Below are 19,038 nucleotides of genomic sequence, written 5' to 3' on the forward strand. Positions count from 1 at the left end.
TCGGGTTAATTCGATTTGAAATTCACGTCGGGTTGAGTGGGTTAGAAGAAGCCTAGGATTGAGTTAGTGGACTCATTTTCTTTAATGGGCCTCAATGCTTGGCATGTGGGAGTTGATTGGATCAACCATGTCTTAAGAGCAGTTTGTCCATTGTCCTTAGGGCAATCCATATACATCCAGTGAACAATAACTACCCTTAATGAACAGTAATCGTCTTTTGCATCTCCACTCCTACACTCAATAGCCCTGGCAATTGGTAATAAAATATTAATATTTTTTTTTATTTATAAAATAATACAAAATAATTTTATTTGTAATTTCGGATAAGATTTTTAATCGTTCTCGTTGCGCCATATGTCATTATCTAAAAAGACAATAGCAATAAAATATTAGTATTTTTTTATTTATAAAATAATACAAAATAATTTTATTTGTAATTTCGGATAAGATTTTTAATCGTTCTCGTTGCGTCACGTGTCATTATCCGAAAAGACAATTATTGGTGATGGATTTTCAATAAGATTTTTAATCGTTCTTGTTGCGCCATGTGTCATTATTCGAAAAGACAATTATTGGTGATGGATTTCCGATAAGATTTTGAACCAATCACGTCGCGCCACGTGTCACAATCTGTTTACAATCTTTGAGGATAGATTTCCACTAGATTTTTAATGAATGACAGCATGCCACGTGGCATTATCTACAACATAATCCTTTCTGAATCCTTCATATAATCAACCATCCATCCTTATAAATCTCACACCAATTTTTTCAAGATCTCTATCACTATTCATAGTTTCTGCTTCCTTATTCACCTAAATCTCTATCATTATTCATAATTTCTTCTTCCTTATTCACCTAAACCTCTATCATTATTTATAGTTTTTGCTTCCTTCTTTACAATGTCTTCTTGTTCCTCAAGGATGATGTAGGAAATTGATCAGCAAGAGGAAGAATTATTTAACCAATCAGAAGAAATGTTCAAACGCTAGGCGACCCAAAATGAGAGGGAAGAGGAAAAGGAGCGTAGACGGAAAGACGACGAATCAAGAATGGCAAAAGCCTCACATTCCTGTCAAGTCATCCAAGCTATTGCTCAGATCTGCAGGCCTAACCGTGCTGTAAACATTGATAGAAGCAGGCAACGACGAGGTCAGGATCTCTTGGACGACTATTTTGTCCGTAACAGTGCATTCCCTGATACGTACTTTAGACGTCGTTTTAGAATGGAACGTCATTTGTTCAACAAAATCATGGTCGCTCTTTGCAACCATGATTCTTACTTTGTGCAAAAGTCGGATGCTTTTGGTGCTATAAGTCTAGTACCTGAGTAAAAAATTACTGCTGCATTGCGGATGCTTGCATATGGAGCATCTGCAGACCGAGTGGACGAGATAGCGAGGATGGGAAAATCAACCAAACTTGAGTCTCTGACGAGGTTTTGCTAGGCAATCAAGTCTATCTACACCGCAAAGTACCTCTGGAAATCTACTGAGATGGACTTGCAAAGGTTTCTGAAGAAATGGGAGATATGAGGTTTTCCAGGGATGATTGGAAGCATTGATTGTATGCACTGGACTTGGAAAAACTGTCCAAGTGCATGGCAATGCGCTTATAGGGACATAAAATGATCAAAAAGTATCATTTTGGAGGCGGTGACATCTTTTGATACATGGATTTGGCATGCCTTTTTCGGGGTTCCGGGAGCCCAAAATGACATCAATGTGTTTGCACAATCCCCAATGTTCAATGATGTCCTGCAAGGAAATGCACCAAAAGTCACGTACTGGGTTAACAGACGTAAGTACGACGGGCCATACTACCTAGCAAACGACATTTACCCAAGTTGAGAAACATTTGTCAAAACAGTGCCACGTCTGTGAAGTGCAAAGGAAAAACACTTTGCAAGCTGTCAAGAGGGGTGCAGGAAGGTTGTGGAGCATTGTTTTGGTATCCTCCAAGCTCGCTGGGCGATTGTTAGGGGTGTTGCCATAATGTTTGATTTAGAGTCGCTTCGATCCATCATGATGACGTGTATCATTCTTCACAATATGATTATGGAAGATGAGTACGATTATGATGCCGTTGATGAATATAAGCCAAACACGATGAACAATTCCAGAACACAAATATATTGTGCTCATGACGCCACTGAAGAACCCGTGCAACACGAGCTATTAGAAAAGGATGGACGTTACAATGATAGGGTCATTCAACGATATACTGCACTTCAAAGGCCATATATGCACAATGCCCCGCCAAATTGACTTGATAGAGCACCAGTGGAAATTGAAACAAGCTGAAGATACTTAAGTTCATTAGTGTTTGTTTTTATTTGGTGTGTTTATTTAATTTTATGTGGTGTTTTTTTTTTAGTTCATTTAGTGAGTTTTTTTTTTTTTTTGGTATGTTGATGTAATTTGATTTGGTGTGTTTAAATGTGTTTTGAATAAAGATTCTCTTAGTATAAATAAATTACCAAATTAAATAAATATACTCTTAGTTTAAATAAAGTACTAAATTCAATAAATTGGAAACAACATAAAGTATTCTATTCAATAAATAAGAAATTACAACCCAAATTGATTGGAAAATTATGGGCTCCGGTTACAAACAAAGTGATTGGAAAATTATGGGTTCGTGAATGGATAATCATCACCTAACCAATTTGTGGTGCTCCGATAATCTTTTCTTGTCGTGCTAGGATGATCTTCTCTTGTTGTGCTAGGACCATCTCCTCTTGCTCTCGCTTCTCTTGCATGCCTCATTTGCACCACATCCGTTTTCTCCAACTTCCAAAAATATTTAGAGTTTGGAGACTTCCTTTCTAAAGGCTCCTTCATAATGTCACGATCTTGTTGGGCCATTCTTTATTCTCTAATCTGTTCCCTTTCTTGCTAAAGTAGTTCTCTTTCTCTCTCATTAGCTTGAAATTTTCTCAATAGTTGTAGCTTTTGCATCATTTCTAGCCTTGTCAGCCTGAAATTTAGCCATTTCCCGAGCCAAACTCAATTCACCTTGGCAGGCAAGTTCTTCCATATACTTTGCATAATCATTCTTGGAAGCATTACACTTTCTCTTTGAAGCTTTCTTACCTTGTTGAGGTTTAATTGGAACCCCGACGCTTGTTCAACGGGGGGCGTTTCGGGCATTTTTTCTGCATCATCTTCATCATCATCATACGAGGCATGATCGGGCATAGAGTGTAGAGGGATGCTGTTAAAGGCCACTTTTGGACCGATAGGCACAACTTTGAATTTAGGACAATCTTTGACAATATTCCAACACTCTCACCGGTTGAATGATTTGTTTTTGCTTGTGGTTTTGGCATTATACCAAGCTTGTGTTTGAAGCTCCTACACAATGCGGGAGAAGAAATAATTATAATCAAAGTAGGTAATGTAAACTTGGATATAGTACAAACAAATAAAAATTATATCGTTACCTGATCCGCTAAACTTTCCCCACTTAGAAGATTAGCACTAACTTGTGCCAATGCGTCTCTCCACGTACTAAACGATTTGCTCAGTAGTCTCCAACGACTGGACAAAGATTCTTTGGTTCTTTTCCCAACAATTTTCTCAACATAATTGGTATGAATAAGACCCCACATTTCTCTCAACTGCATCTAATTACCCGAAATCGGATCATGAGTAACTTCAACCCAGCTAGTACACAACGTAACATCTTCAATAAGTGTCTAATTTGTACCTGCATCATTAGCCATTTTCTTGGAAAAAAATTGGATTGAAACTTTGAGAGAAAGATAGGTATTTAAGAAGGTATGAAATTGGATTGAAACTTGACAATATATGAAATTAGATTTATAGAAAAGTAAATGTATAAAAGTATGAAATTGAATTCAAACTTGACAATATATGTTGAATTTATAGAAAAGTAAATATATAAAACTATGAAATTGGATTCAAACTTGACAATATATGAAATTGGATTGAAACTTTGAGAAGATATGAAATTGTGGTGTAAAGTATAAGATAATGAGAAGGTATTTATATAAAAGTAAAGTCATTTTTTTTTTTAAATTTAATTTTTTTTTTTTTTGGATTTTTAATAATTTTTTACATTTTTTTTTAATTTTTATTCACCTAATTAATCTATATTGTTGGATTTAAACCAATTTGAATTCCAACACTCCAGATTGTGTCACGTGGCACAACGGTAACATTTTTGATTTTTTAACTGTTTTGTTTTTAAGTCTAAAGATGTGGACCATTGATCTCAGATCTAACGGCTAGTATTGAATGAAGTTTTTTTATTTTTTTTACCGTTGGAAATCCAAGGGTCCAAAATTTATATCTGTTGTAATCCAATGACCGTGGGGAAGCCACGTGGCTCCCCAATGGTAAGATTTTTGAGTGTGCCACAGGCCCCAATGTTTGATTTTATGTCGGATTACGCGCGCCCACGCGCACTTGAAGTCCACGCGCCTGATAGAAAAAATAAAAGAAACGCGGCTGACGTCTCCCTGATGTCAGCCCACGTCAGATGGCCATCGGGCGCTCGGGCCAGCACGAATCCACGGCCCGCTTGCTCGGGCCTGCTCCAGCTCCATTGCCAGCTCCTGCTGGACTTCCTCCATCGGGCAATAGCCCATTGTTCCTCAGCTCATCCCTCCAGCAACTCCTCCCACTGGAGCTACTCTAAATGGTTCTTTGTTTGGTATGTGGGAGTTCATTGCTAGACGATGATACTTATCTGCCAAAGGCTTGTTTATTAATCCGTAATTAAAAAGAGGAGAATTTAATTGAGGAGGAGTTGGAATGAGGAGTCAGAATTGAATTCCTATTAAAGTAGTTTACTAAACTGTTTTGGAATTGGAAAACGAATGATATTTGATTTCATATAAGTTGTTTACTAACTACCTGAATCAGAATTAAAATTAATATGATTACAAAAATACCCTTGTTTTAAATTATTTATTTCGTATACTAATTAATAAAAAAATCAAATGAATTTTTTACCGATAATAGGCCTCTTAATATAACACTAGCCTCTGCGCACGCACTAACGTGCGTGTGAGAGACATTTTTGCATCACGGGCGCTACGCGCCCCTAAAGGTGTATTGTGTTAGTTTTTTATTCATTGTAATGGTTAAGATATATTTTAAATGTATCGTGCAAAGAAGAACTTTTACTTTACCATGCACATCATAAAAGGTTGTCATGTTTTTCGTTTTCACTTTGCATAAAATAATGATTTAAATGTTATTCATACAATTGTCAAACAACATGAGATTTTGGATGCAAGTTCCTACCTAAAGTCCATGAACAATAGTAAGTAGATATAAATAAATAAAAGAGTAGATGAAAAGTACTTATAACAAAATACATAACAACTTAAATGTCAAAATATAAAACCTACATCACAATATGTACATTATTCACAATACCAATAAAGTCTATATGTCACTGTTTCTTTTGAAAAGAAAGTTTACATATTGACATCAATGTTGCAATTTCCACCCATTTGTTCATGATTGATGCTTCATATTTTCATTGCCAATCTACAAACGATAGTGAGAAAATTAAATAAAAAAATAGAGTTAATTGATAAGTGAAAAATGCATACTGAAAGGTTATCATTAATAAATTTGTTACCTATTAGGAATCACCATAATTAGCTGGAATGAAGCAAGACTTCTTTGTATACTACATTCCGTGTAAATACTCCTTGTTGGCCTACTATAGAGCCATTTTTTACTAACACGGTTCTGGTTGACTCTGAGACCCTCTCGATAAAGCCACATATAATTGTCCATGACTAAAGACATGATCTGGAAGGTAAATGCCTACATGTGGTATTGTCTAACCTTGAGATTTGTTTATAGTGATAGAGAAACTTAGTTTAACCGGAAACTGCTTTCTTGTAAGTTCAAATGGAAGCCCGGTAGTATCAGTACTTTTGAGAGGGTTTCTTGGTAAAGAAACTCTGGATTCGACAAATTGTCCAGTTAGAATTTCAGCATCAATAAGATTTCGGTAAGAATCACGACACAATAATCTTGTACCATTACACAATCCCAATTTTGGATCAATATTTCTTAAAAGCATAATTGGAGCACCTCTTTTCAGAGTTAACTTATGCGGAGGCAAACCACCAAGTCAGATTGAATTCAAGAACTTTGGTTGAGACAAATTCCTTGTGTCATCCTCAACTGAATCAAATGAATACATTGTGTCTTATAAACCCGAAAACATATTGATTATCTTTTCATTCAACATATCAACGTCTTTATTTGTAGAAGTTACTATTGCCCTTTCAACCATGTAGGTTGCATCATTTATATGATCCTCTAAGTTAGGTAAGATCTTGACAATTAATTGATTAATGGAATGCTCACTCTTCCATGGTATCACTATGCATTCAGGTAGCTTTACCATATCATCCATAATAACATTTTCATTCCCATCACCAACACAAAGTAAAAATTCTGAAAATTCACAATCATTTATGGATCTCATGTTTTGTTTGAGTTTTAAAATCTTTACCTGTGACCAAAATGATGCTTTAATGACACTATCTTGGATTAATTCGGACTTGGCTTATTTCCTGATAATAGGAATAACTTGTTGAAAGTCTTCCCCAAATGGTAAGTCAATGTCTGTTAAGTTTTTGAACATTCGATCAAGTGCTTCAAATGCATGATGATGCGTCATTGTTACTTCATCCCTGATAATTGCCTTTGCCTTTTGTATTAGCTTTGCTAAATCAAATTGCTTACTGATCAAACACATCGATGATGCATCGAGACTAAGTGGTATCTTGAATTTAGAATGTGTTGTCGTCCCACCAGGCAATATAGTAGTTGCTATTCTAGATGATGTTGTTGCTAATACTATGTGCCCCAAGCTTCTCAAGCTTGCTAACAATGCGCGTTTTTCTAGTTCCACCAAGACCATCCACAAAAAAAGCTACATTCTCTGATCGTTGAACTGCACCCATTATTGTGTTAAACACACTTCTTTGGTCATCATTTAAGTGTTCGATTGCATTAAGATCTAAGATCTAAAGGAGAAGGGTATGAGCTAGCAATAACATGGTTCAAACTCGCCTTTGGTGAGAATTGAACCTAAGACTTCTCCCTTACAACCCACTAAATCGTAGTACTAAGTGGCTTATAAGAGGCTTTTAGAGTGGGGTCTAGAAACATAATTCACTCCGCGATTTCACTGTCCTTTTTCCTTCGCCGCCATTTTTGTTCACATAACATCTAACTTTAAACCAAAACATTGAACTCAGTGAAATTTCTATTATATATTTTAGTAGGTTACCAGGTGACCATTCTCAGCCACATGATTAAATTTGACAGTCAGCAAAAGTTGGGCACAAAAGTCGAACGGTAATGAAGGAAAATTGCATTTTTCATACCACTTTTATAGCATCTCTCTAATAAGTACATTTCATGTTTAAGGAATAAACAACATATATCATTGAGACAAAATCAAAGTTATGAGGAACTAGTCTTTTTGAAATACTTTACCTTGGTAAAATTCCATAAGAAAACCATCTTCAAGCAAAAAGAGGTCTCATATGCCCATAACACAACAAAAAAGCCATCAATAATAATGAAGTGTAGGAAAATCTATTTAGAATTCTCATGGGCTAGGTTTTGTAAATCCATGTGGGCTTATAATTATTTGTACATCAAGTCAGTTGACTAGTATATATTTTGTCACATCCCGGCCCGGGCGAATCACTTCCCGGGCCCGCTCCATCACCATAGCACGATATTGTCCGCTTTGAACTTACCATTCCCTCACGGTTTTGTTTTTGGGAACTCATGAGCAACTTCCCAGTGGGTCACCCATCATGGGATTGCTCTAGCCTCTTTCTCACTTAACTTCGGAGTTCTTACAGAACCCGAAGCCAGTGAGCTCCCAAAAGGCCTTGTGCTAAGTAGGGATTGGAATATACATTTAAGGATCACTCCCCTGGGCGATGTGGGATGTCACAATCCACCCCCCTTAGGGGCCCGACGTCCTCGTCAGCACATCACGGCCAGGGTTAGGCTCTGATACCAAATTGTCACATCCCGGCCCGGGCGAATCACTTCCCGGGCCCGCTCCACCACCATAGCACGATATTGTCCGCTTTGGGCTTACCATTCCCTCACGGTTTTGTTTTTGGGAACTCACGAGCAACTTCCCAGTGGGTCACCCATCATGGGATTGCTCTGGCCTCTTTCTCGCTTAACTTCGGAGTTCTTACAGAACCCGAAGCCAGTGAGCTCCCAAAATGCCTCGTGCTAAGTAGGGATTGGAATATACATTTAAGGATCACTCCCCTGGGCGATGTGGGATGTCACATATTTATACTATTGTGATATCACTGATATTAAGGAATTGCAATCTTACATAGTATCACTAGTTTTAGGTTACCCTTTCCTAGTAAAACCCTAGCCTTGCCCCCCTTTTCTTCAACTATTTGCCGTCCCCCATTCAATTTTCTCTCAATTTTTGCTTTGTGCTGTGACCACCTTCTCTCCATTCCATTGCTCACTTTCTGAAACTTACCGATTCCAACTACCTTATTTGGCTTAGTCAGATGAAGTTAGTTGACTAGTATATGTTTGTACTATTATGATATCAGTGATAATAAGGGATTACAATCCTGCAAATAATTACAATCTAATAAAATCACTAAGTGAATTCGGGAGGCTCTTCAAACCATAAAGAAACTCAAAAAGGGTAACGTGCCAACTTTTTGTGTTAATGAAGTTATGTCTTTTAAAGCATTTCCAACAGAAACTTACAAGTGTTTCGAGTTTCGAGTTTCGACAAAGAAGTAAAAGATAGTCAAGTGAGAGTTGTAAATTTGAAATCCTATTAAATTTTAACTCTTTGATTAGTGGGATCCATCACCGATAGATGTAAAAGAATATAATTATAGATTTTTATTTACATCTCCCGACAAAGATGAACTGTTTACATTCTGCCATTAAAGATTTTTTTTTAACAATTCAAATAGATGTAAAATGCCCATTATATAAGCTCAGAAATTTAGGCACTTAAATAATTTATTTTAGTGAGAGCCTACTCTTGTTCATGACCGTTGGATGGAAGAAGTGAAAAAAGAAATCAACAACTTTTGTTCATGACCGTTGGATGGAAGAAGTGAAAAAAGAAATCAACAAACTAAACAAACAATATGCAAAGGATAAAAACGGAAAAGAAAATAAAAGATAGTGTAGAAATAAGAAATTACAAGGGTTTTGGGTTTGACAAAGAAGCAAAAGGTCAAGTGAATGAGGTGTAAATTTGAAATCTTATTTAAACTTAACTACTTTTTGATTTGTGGGATCCATCACAGAAAGATGTAAAAAGAATATAATTATAGGTTTTTATTTAGGTCTCTTGGCAAAGATGAATAGTTTACATTCCGCCATTAAAGAATATTTCGACAATTAAGAGATGCAAAATGCCCATTATATAAGCTCATAAATTAAGGCGCTTAAATAAATAATTTTTAGTGATAGCCCACTCTTATTCATTACCGTTTGACGGAAGAAGTGAAAAAAGAAATCAACAAACAAAACAAACGATATATGCAAAGGATAGAGAGAGAGAAAAAAAAAAAAAAAGAGTGTAGAAAAAAATATATTACAAGGTTTCGAGTTTCGAAAAAGAAGCAAAAGAGGGTTAAATGAAAAATTGGTAAATTTGAAATCCTATTTAATTTTTAACTCTTTGATTAGCGGGACTCATCAGAGAAAGATGTAACAAGAATATAATTATAGGTTTTTATTTAGAACTTTCGGCAATGATGAATAGTTTAGATTCCGCCATTAAAGAATATTTCGATAATGAAGAGATGTAAAATGAGAAATTTAAGCACTTAAATAATTTATTTCGGTGACAGCCTACGCGTATTCATGATCGTTGGATGGATGGAAGAAGTGAAAAAAAAAAAAAAGAAATCAACAAATTAAACAAACAAATATGCGCAAAGGATAAAAAGAAAAAAAAGAGAGGTAAAAATAAGAAAGGAAGACGATTCTCTCTCCTCCTAATCTCTCTTCCATTCCCTCCCCTCATAGTTGAACGGTAACGATTAAGTTACGTCAACATCTTATATTGATTTTTTTATAGAGACAATAAGACAAAAAACAATGTGTGAAAGGAGGGGATGTAAGACCTCCTCCAACCCTGGGCTAAATGCCAAATTACCCAAATTATTCCCCCTACCAAACACCACCCAACCCAAGCTAAAACATTAGGCCAAAAGCCAAATGCTAAAGTAGGGCCAACTACCCCTTCCAAACGAGTGGACTCGCTTACATTTGGACCGCTCTCGGCCCGCCCATTCTCCAACGTGCCCCACACGGCCTGTATCAATTCAGCTCTCGACAGCGGGGGGCCCATTGTCAGGGCCCTTGTCGACCACTTCTCCGAGCCCAACGGTTCTTTTCCTCATTGAACGACCACAATTTAAGGACCGTTGGTTGATCCAACAATCCAGATTTAAATTTTATTTTTTAAAAATATGTTATTTTAAAATACATTGAATCCAACGGCTGAGATCAAATATAATCAAATCTAACGGTTAAAAAAAAAGATCTAACAACCCAAATTTAAATCCAATGGCTAAAATAATTAAAAAAAATTATTTAACTCACAATTCACCCAAAAACTCTATAAATACCTATGCATTTGTTCAAACATCCACACAAAAACTCAATTTTCTCCTACAATTTTTCCAATTTATCTTTCTACCATTTCCAAATTGTTCAACATGGCAGGAGAGCATATTAGAGGTCGTAATTGGACTTGTGAAGAAGATGTTGCTTTATGTTTGGCATGAGTTTCTGTTAACGAAGATGGTACAGTTGGCACAAATCAAAATAAAAAGGTTTTGTGGGATAAAATCATTGCAAAGTTTTAAGAAAATTGCAACGGCGGCGGCATGATGGTGGTGGTGTTTATGATCTATGGAAGACTATCAACAAAACATGCACTTTATGGAAGGGATGCTTGGAGAGAGCCGTGGTTGGCATGGCTAGTGGAAGGAGAAAAACTTTTGACAAATGTAGACCAACTAGGATAAATACCATCAGTTAGGTAGTAACCTAGCTTATACCTATTACCATTTACCTTGTAACGAAATTCTGGTGCCCATCCATTGACAATATCATCGAACAGAGGAGAAGACCAAAGAACGTTGATATTATTGTTTGATCCGGGAGTGCCGAAGAAAGCATGCCAAATCCATGTGTAGTAAGACGCCACAGCCTTGAGTACGATGGTTGGCTTGTTTATGATGACCCTTGAATTTGCCAACCCAAGCAGTAGGACAATTCTTCCACTCCCAATGCATACAATCGAGATTTCCTATCATGCCAGAAAGCCTCTTTTGTCTACCTTGTGTAGAAGCCTCTCCAAGTCTTTACGATTTGGCTTGTAGAGGTATGTGGCTCTATATATGGCTTGAATTGCCTGACAGAAGCGCTTCAAGTTCTCAATAGCAGTACTCTCCGCAAGTCGGCAATACTCGTCAGTTGAGTCTACAGAGCACCCATTAACTAGCATCCGAAATGCAAATATGAGCTTCTGATGAGGTGATAGACTTTGTCGGCCTACGACATCTATCTTCCTTGCAAAGTAGTGGTCATGATTGACAACTACATTCAAGATGCTTTCAAAAAGCTCTCTCCTCATCTGAAACTACCTCCGAAAATCATGAGTAAGAAATCTCGGATGCTCGATGAAATAATCTTTCATCATTCGGTCTTGACACTTTTCTCTATCAAGCTGCACAACTGAACGCCCCGTGACAGAACCAAGATGGCTAAATTCGCCATGGTGCTCATATTGCATAAGCGAGTTTACAAGTTCAGCTTTGGCGTTGATCAATTTTGCATCCTCAATGTCAAGCCTTGCTTGGTATTGTGCCATTTGCATTACCCTGCTACGCCTTATTCTATCACTCATTGATGAGATATTGAGGATTTTTAGGAAATAAAAACTCTTTCAAAGTTGAAATATTAGTGAATATAGAGAATGATTGAAGGTTGAAAGATTGTGTGATCAACTAATATTGGACCTGTTGATATAGAGGATGATTAATGAAAGTTGAACGGTTGGTGAAAGTTGAAAGTTTGGTGTTAAACGATTGGTGAAAGTTGAAAAATTGGTGAAAGTTAAAAGCTTGTTTTGTGGAAAATTTAGTGATTTTTCAATATTTATCGGAATTTAAATATTTTTATATTAAAATATTCATAAAATTAATTTAGGATAATCTACATATTTATTTTTAAAAAAATTTAATTTAAGAAAAAAAAAATTAGTCTAAGTTCATTATTTAATAATCTCATGCTAAAATTTTAGACGATAAAAGTTGGAACAGAAAAACTGTTACCATGCTAAAAGATAAATTTTTCAGGTTAAAAAATTTGGCTTACCCAAGTTGAAGATGATATAGAAGAACAGGAAGGAAACAGTCTACTCCAATAAGAAATTACTAGGGTTCTCGACAAAGAAGCAAAAGAGAGTTGTAGTTGGAGATTCGAACGGAGAGAGTAGAAAGTGAAAAAATTGCCGATCGTACGGCTCTGGTTGAGGGCTGTTCGTAGGTAACTTTTATTTTCTTCGATTTACTCTGTTTCCTGTTTTTCCGCTTTCCTTTTATTTGTTTGTGCCAAATGAATTAATAATTTAAACCCCTTAAACCTTGACGACACTGTGACTTGAAGAAGAAACAATGTCTAATTCTCTGTATTATGCTTAACTGATTCGGTATTCCCTGCAATTTTCTGTATTATCCTATCTATAACTGATTCGCAACTATTTCATTTCGATTTCCATTTCGATTTCAATCTCAATTTATTTGTATGGAGTTGGTTTTGTTCCCGACAATGAAGAAAAATATTGTTTTCTATAAGCTATTGCTATTGCTGTTGCTGTTGCTATAGTGGTGCAATGCCTCGGCTGACCTCTTTCCACCTTAGATCATCTCCAATGGTTGAAAGCCAAATATTTTAGTCCGGAAAATTTAGCTTTTAGCCCATAAATAGCTTTTCTGCTCCAACCATTCTAGTCTAAAATTTTAGCCCGGATTATTAAAGAATGAACTTAGACTATTTTTTTTGTTAAATTAATTTTTTTTTAAAATAAATATGTAGACTATCGTCAATTAATTTTATGAACATTTGAATCTAAAAAAATTTAAATTCCGATAAATATTAGGTGGAGTCACTCCGATTTCTGGGCTAAATTTTGGGGAGAATTTGACTTTAGTTTAGCATTTAGCCCAAATTTTCCCCTTGTTGGAGTGGGTTTGGAGGAAAATTTTGAGAGGTAATTTGGCTTTTAGCCCACCATTGGAGTTAGTTTTAGGCTATCTTCCCACCATCAGATATCTAAGGGCAGCTTGGTGTCGGCACATTGTGTGTTGATGTCTTGGCCTCAGTGGCCTCTTATCCTAATCCGGACGACAAGATCAAAACAACCAGCTTCAAGGTAATTTAATTTCCCACTGTACTTACGCTACCGCTACTTGAACTTAGGTTGACTATGTAGCCCGGTCGTTTGTGCACTTTTAGCCGATGAAACCATGTTCTGTATTGTTCTTGGTAATAAATCTTGTTGACACATGAATCATGCTATATCTTGGCTTTGATAAGTGAGGTTGGTTGGGTTCGTAGGTTCAAGCAGGTGCGAACGCAGGCAATGCTTTAACATGTGCAGCTCGTCTGGGATTAAGTCCGACGCTGATTTCCAAGGTCTTTAATTTTATCAGTAACTTTTAATTTTCTTTCTGCAGAGAGAACCTTGATTGTCTGATTTAGGTAACGTTTTTAAGCTTTGTAAAACGATAGGTTGCAGATGATACACAAGGCAGGGCTATACTGCAGGTGCTACAAGCCGACAGCATAGATACTTCTTTTGTGTTGTGGTAAGCTTCAATTGGAAGGCCATTCATAAATTTGAATACCCATTTGGTGTTTTTTAGGCAAATATTATAGTGCATCCGGTTTAAATGTACTTCAAATCTGGAACCAGTCAATAGTTTTTGCTTTTTATTATTTTGGTTAGGTAATGTATCTTGAGAATCTTATATTACTGTAATGCCTAATGTTGTATGCGCCTGTATATGATACAACACGAATGAGACAGATTGGACTAAGATAGGAGCTCGGTTAGGTTTATGAAGCCTTAGTGGTTTGGCGTCAAATTGCCGCGTAGATCCTCAAATGTAAATTTGATGTTCAATATTAAACGTCTCCTTTAGAGCTGCTCTTAAGTTATCAAAATACTGAAAGACTTGAAGTTTGTGGAAACTGAATAATATTATTATTATTATTTTCAGACTTAACTTGTATTATTTTTAGGTTTCCAAGGAAGGGTGAGGACCATTGCTTATATGTCTTATACTCTCTCTCTCTCTCTCTCTCACACACACACACACGCGCGCGCACACACACACACGAACAAAGTCGCGATAGAACTCAGGCACACAGCCTTTTGGTAATCCGAATTTATTGTTTAACCCATCTTATTTTCTTGTTCCTACATTTTGAAACTTATCTAATGCATTATGGCTGCAGCCTGTGTTGGCGCTGACCCTAAGTGGGGAGGGGCTAGGGCAGGGGAAGTGGGATAACCTTTTTTCCAACCTTTATCTTTCAACTTTGTTCAAATAGAATGAACCATCCATTTATTTTTCTAAGAGTCCAGATTCCAGGGACATTGTTGTGATGCAAGGTTATTTACAGGCATGTGAATATATGAGTGCATATATGTATACATAGAATATGTATCATCTGGTCACTCGCCCATGTATTTTACAATGGAAACTTCTCAGTTGCCAAAGTCAAGAGTGTCGGTGATATCTACTGTATTCATGCATTGATTTTTGGAAACTACCCCCTGTTTTAATTGATGCCGAATGTATAAGAGAAGGGTTGGATGATCTACTAAATTTGGCTGATTATGCTGAATATATGTTCAGTTTCTTTCTTTTGATTTCCACAATCCCAAAACTTGCTGTCTTAATTTTTGGTTTGATCTCTTGGACTAAATGTAATGCCGCTAGGTCATTTATGTGGGTGACTTTGGATATCTTGTCTTACAGGCCTGGACAGGAGCAGCATCTGTTCCTAGTGCTCTTGTTTCGATGCTTTTGCGATTGCCAAAGATCAAATTCGCAATTGTGACATTGGGTGAAGATGGATGCATAATGCTTGAGAGAAGTGTGGGCGGTAAGTATTCAACTGTCAAGGGTTTATTGAGGAAGAAAACATTGTGAAACGGAGGGTCCAAGGCTGTGGTTTGCAATTCTGTAAATATAGCCTGTTTTTATCTGATTGAAATAACTTTTATGTTTTCGTTCAAAACTCTGTTTCTTGCAGAGGATTCTCAGACGGAGGAAATAGAGGCCGACAACTTATTGGAATCGCTGAAGCGGAGAAAGGATGATAGCGTAACTATCCCAACTTGTATTTCGTCGGTAAGTCTAGTTGAATGCAATTCTGGTGAATTGAAACCAAAGAAATGATGAAACCATTGGAGGCGCTGTTGTGACACGGGCAAAAGGCACCCCATATGGTTAAGAGAATTTGAGCATGCATTGGTAGACAAGTTAGAAGGGAATACTATTGTATCCATGAATCTTGATGAAATTCAAAGTAGCCCCTCATCCCTTCTATACAGTTTTTGAGGATTGCATAATGGATTTCATCCACGTGATTTGAATATTTACGTAGTCTTAGGAGCATAATTAACAAGTGGAAAATATTCCCAACTGATTTGTAACGTTTTTCCATTTTAATCCTTTCAGTCAGTGACAAAATTGATAGCCAAAGGAATAGGGAAAGTTTTTGGGAGGTTGTTTGTGGGAACAGCTGAGAAAGTACCACCCCAAGAACTTCTGGATACAACAGGTGCTGGAGATAGTTTTACCGGAGCAATTCTCTATGGTATAGTTAATCATTCAACTCTCTCTCTCTCTCTCTCTCTCTCTCTTACACACGCACACACGCACACACGCACACGGACACGGATCAATCTGCCAATTATTCCTTCAATTTTTACTGCTCGGAAAGACACCTTTTCGATTATCAACTGTATAACTGGTGGCTTCTGAGTGCATTTATATGTGTTTAGTCTTGAGAGATTGCAGCATGGTTTATTCTTAAAATCCCCACTGGATGTGTAGCTCATCAAAATGTGGGATTGACTGTTCGGGAAGTTAGGGGTTTGTTCAGAAATTGTAGCATGATTGTTTATTGTATCAGTTTAAAATGCAACTCTTATGTGTTATCCTTTCTTTTAATGTGTATATATATATACTATGATTGATTGACATGGTTCTTTGAAATTTGTTAAAACAGGATCATATGAGGCTGTTGTTGAACAACTACGTAACCTCTACAAGTACGCAATCGATCCCCTGTCTTCTGTTAGGAGGTTCATGCGTTTGATTGAAAACACTATACGCCAACGATTGTGGCACCCATTGCACGAATGGCTACTGTATGCCATACACCGCAACTGGGAGTATTACAACAAACAACATGTCCAGGACCTTTTTGATCCAATAGCAGACACACTACCTATTAGGAACCACATCAAAACATGGGAGGAATGCCTCAAGTTCTCGATGGATGATGGAGCCCAAATCTACATCAAGCTTCAAGATCTCGTCACCCAAAAGAAGAACGAGATTGATTCATCCACTGGATCCAATTCCGCTGCTGACTACCTATGAGATACGTACATTCCATATTACCTATAGAAATCACACCGTGTGTGTATATATACATATACATATATCAGCTACGTACATATAAGCTAGTTGGTAGTTAAAACAGTGGGACAATTGAGCTGCAGCCATATAGGTACGTAGCTGATATATGTATATGTATATACACACACGGTGTGATTTGGCAGCTATAGGTAATAAGGAATGTACGTATCGTATAGGTAGTCAGCAGCGGAATTGGATCCAGCAGATGAATCAATCTCGTTCTTCTTTTGGGTGACGAGATCTTGAAGCTTGATGTAGACTTGGGCTTCATCGTCCATCGAGAACTCGAGGCATTCCTCCCATGTTTTGATGTGGTTCCTGATAGGTAGCATGTTTGCTATTGGATCAAAAAGGTGCCGGACATGTTGTTTGTTGTAATACTCCCAATTGCGGTGTATGGCATACAGTAGTCATTCGTGCAATGAGTGCCCCAATCGTTGGCGTATAGTTTTGTCAAACAAACCCATGAACCTCCTAACGGAAGACGGGGGATCGACCGCGTACTTGTAGAGGTTACGTAGTTGTTCAACAACAACCTCATATGATCCTGTTTTAACAAATTTTAAAGAACCTTGTCAATCAATCATAGTGTGTGTGTATATATATACACACACACATTAAAAGCAAGGATAAGACATAAGAGTTGCATCTCAAACTGATACAATAAACAAACAGCAAGGAAGGCAATTAAATCAATCTATCAACAAAGTCTTAAGTTGAAGATCAGAAACATAAAAGAAGAAAAAAAGTTATTTGTCAATCAATCATATATGTATTGATACCCAAAAGCTTCTTGGAATGGACGTAGAGATTACTACATGAGATTGAGGGCTAAACACAAGAGCTTCTTGGAATGGAAGTGTCCTTGTTGAACTCAACCCGCATGCCTGGCGGTGCCGAAGTTTCGAGGTTGTAGTATTCATCCTTCACGTCAAATTCTTCTTGCGGGATGTGAATGAAGTTGGCCTTTTTTCCCGGTCTCGGGTCACGGTCCCCATCTTTGAAAAAATGAAACCACTAATCTTTCTTTCTTGCTATTTTTGCGTTTCAATTTGATTGCCGAATGAAAAAAATTACCATCATTTCACTTATTTGACTGTCACTAGCCAAGCACAAGCAGGACAAGAAAAGAAACTCACCGCTCCTTTTCCTCTTCTCGGGCAGCTTGGCCGAGTGCTTCCTCGCTTCGTCTATTTGGCTCTGCTCTTCCTCTTCCACTTCAACCGTACCTTGGGCTGGAAGTGAAACCAACATCATTTAGTCAAACCCTAATTTCAATAAGCGCGCAGCTCAATTCAGCAACTTAAGTCGAAATCCGAAATCATCCTAATTCAGCCAAATCCTCATTCCAAATCATTTTTTTTTTTTCATCCTAATTTAAACATGCGCACACTGAGATTCAGCAAGCTAAAACGAAAATCGAAACCGAAAACATCCTAATTCAGCCAAATCCTCATTCGAAATGACCTTTTTTTCATCCTAATTTCACCATGCGCAGCTCAATTCAGCAAGTTCAAAACGAAAATCGAATTCGAAATCATCCTAAATCAACCAATTCCTTATTCGAAATCACTTTCAAGAACGATTATCGGACTAACGATGTTCCGTCGTCGCAGCTTCGCTGTTCTCGCTCTCATCTTCCACTTCAACGGCACCTTCGGCTGCAACTGAAATCAACATTATTTTGTCAAAGCCTTATTTCAATATGCGCAGCTTAATTCAGCAAGTTAAAACGAAAATTGTAATCAAAATCATTCTAATTCAGCCAAATGCTCGTCCGAAATCAGTTTCGAGAACGACAACCGGACTTACGGTGTTCTGTCGTCGCAGCTTCGCCAATCTCGCTCTCATCTTCCTCCATGGATGATTCTTGCCTGCAAGATAGATATATAGAGAGAGAGCGAGCGAACCAGATTTAAACCTCACTTTCTTTTATATACAATTAAGCGCGGGGAGAGTGATTACCTTCCAATTTGAAGAAGCTGTGCCACGTATTTTATTTTTTTATTTTTTTTCATGCGTTTTTCAGGGTGCAGTCAAACTAAAAATTTAAAGGATTTTAAAAGTGATAGATTTGATAGGATTTAGGAGGATTTAAGATTTCTACAAAATTCATATGGATTTTAAAGAATTTGAATGAATTTAGTTTGTCGATTTTGGTGGATTGTGGTGGATTTTCATGTAATTTTTTTATTAAAAAAAAAAGGGAAAAATCTTTCTCCTTGCCCTACTGTACTCGATAGCCACTTTATCCCCTCCCTTTTCGGGTACCC

At 37.1% G+C, this 19,038-nt stretch overlaps 3 protein-coding genes and 1 pseudogene across 3 annotated transcripts; 1 reads left to right on the forward strand and 3 right to left on the reverse strand.

Moving 5' to 3' along the window:
* Positions 1-5,638: 5,638 nt before the first annotated feature.
* Positions 5,639-6,195, reverse strand: LOC148693717 (uncharacterized; annotated as a pseudogene).
* Positions 6,196-11,352: 5,157 nt separating this feature from the next.
* On the reverse strand, positions 11,353-11,949 carry LOC148693718 (uncharacterized). The gene is made up of 2 exons (XM_088678099.1): positions 11,687-11,949; positions 11,353-11,611 (listed from the first exon to the last, which is right to left on the reverse strand). The coding sequence occupies exons 1-2, from the start codon at positions 11,947-11,949 to the stop codon at positions 11,353-11,355; spliced, it is 522 nt and encodes a 173-aa protein (XP_088534225.1).
* A 1,298-nt stretch (positions 11,950-13,247) lies between these two features.
* LOC137728375 (uncharacterized) lies at positions 13,248-16,133 on the forward strand. The gene is made up of 6 exons (XM_088678620.1): positions 13,248-13,476; positions 13,662-13,739; positions 13,836-13,912; positions 15,092-15,218; positions 15,369-15,466; positions 15,797-16,133. Exons 4-6 carry the CDS (start codon positions 15,134-15,136, stop codon positions 16,100-16,102), a joined length of 489 nt encoding a protein of 162 aa, XP_088534746.1. The 5' UTR covers positions 13,248-13,476; positions 13,662-13,739; positions 13,836-13,912; positions 15,092-15,133; the 3' UTR covers positions 16,103-16,133.
* Positions 16,134-17,356: 1,223 nt separating this feature from the next.
* On the reverse strand, positions 17,357-18,715 carry LOC148693719 (uncharacterized). Its single transcript, XM_088677048.1, has 3 exons — positions 18,578-18,715; positions 18,364-18,432; positions 17,357-18,000 (listed from the first exon to the last, which is right to left on the reverse strand). Exons 1-3 carry the CDS (start codon positions 18,624-18,626, stop codon positions 17,813-17,815), a joined length of 306 nt encoding a protein of 101 aa, XP_088533174.1. The 5' UTR covers positions 18,627-18,715; the 3' UTR covers positions 17,357-17,812.
* Positions 18,716-19,038: the final 323 nt, after the last annotated feature.

This window comes from Pyrus communis, chromosome 10, assembly GCF_041283825.1.
Source record: "Pyrus communis isolate YQ-2024b chromosome 10, ASM4128382v1, whole genome shotgun sequence".
NCBI lineage: Eukaryota > Viridiplantae > Streptophyta > Magnoliopsida > Rosales > Rosaceae > Pyrus > Pyrus communis.

Excerpts from the sequence above, each read along its gene's own strand:
- LOC148693718 (XM_088678099.1), bottom strand. The coding sequence starts at position 11,949 with ATGAGTGATAGAATAAGGCGTAGCAGGGTAATGCAAATGGCACAATAC. Across the intron at positions 11,612-11,686 it reads CTTACTCATGATTTTCGGAG|GAAGATAGATGTCGTAGGCC; the intron begins GTAGTTTCAGAT and ends CTACTTTGCAAG.
- LOC137728375 (XM_088678620.1), top strand. The coding sequence starts at position 15,134 with ATGCTTTTGCGATTGCCAAAGATCAAATTCGCAATTGTGACATTGGGT. Across the intron at positions 15,219-15,368 it reads GCTTGAGAGAAGTGTGGGCG|AGGATTCTCAGACGGAGGAA; the intron begins GTAAGTATTCAA and ends TGTTTCTTGCAG. Across the intron at positions 15,467-15,796 it reads TCCCAACTTGTATTTCGTCG|TCAGTGACAAAATTGATAGC; the intron begins GTAAGTCTAGTT and ends TAATCCTTTCAG.
- LOC148693719 (XM_088677048.1), bottom strand. The coding sequence starts at position 18,626 with ATGGAGGAAGATGAGAGCGAGATTGGCGAAGCTGCGACGACAGAACAC. Across the intron at positions 18,433-18,577 it reads AGCTGCGACGACAGAACACC|TTGCAGCCGAAGGTGCCGTT; the intron begins GTAAGTCCGGTT and ends TGTTGATTTCAG. Across the intron at positions 18,001-18,363 it reads AGCTGCGACGACGGAACATC|CCCAAGGTACGGTTGAAGTG; the intron begins GTTAGTCCGATA and ends TTTCACTTCCAG.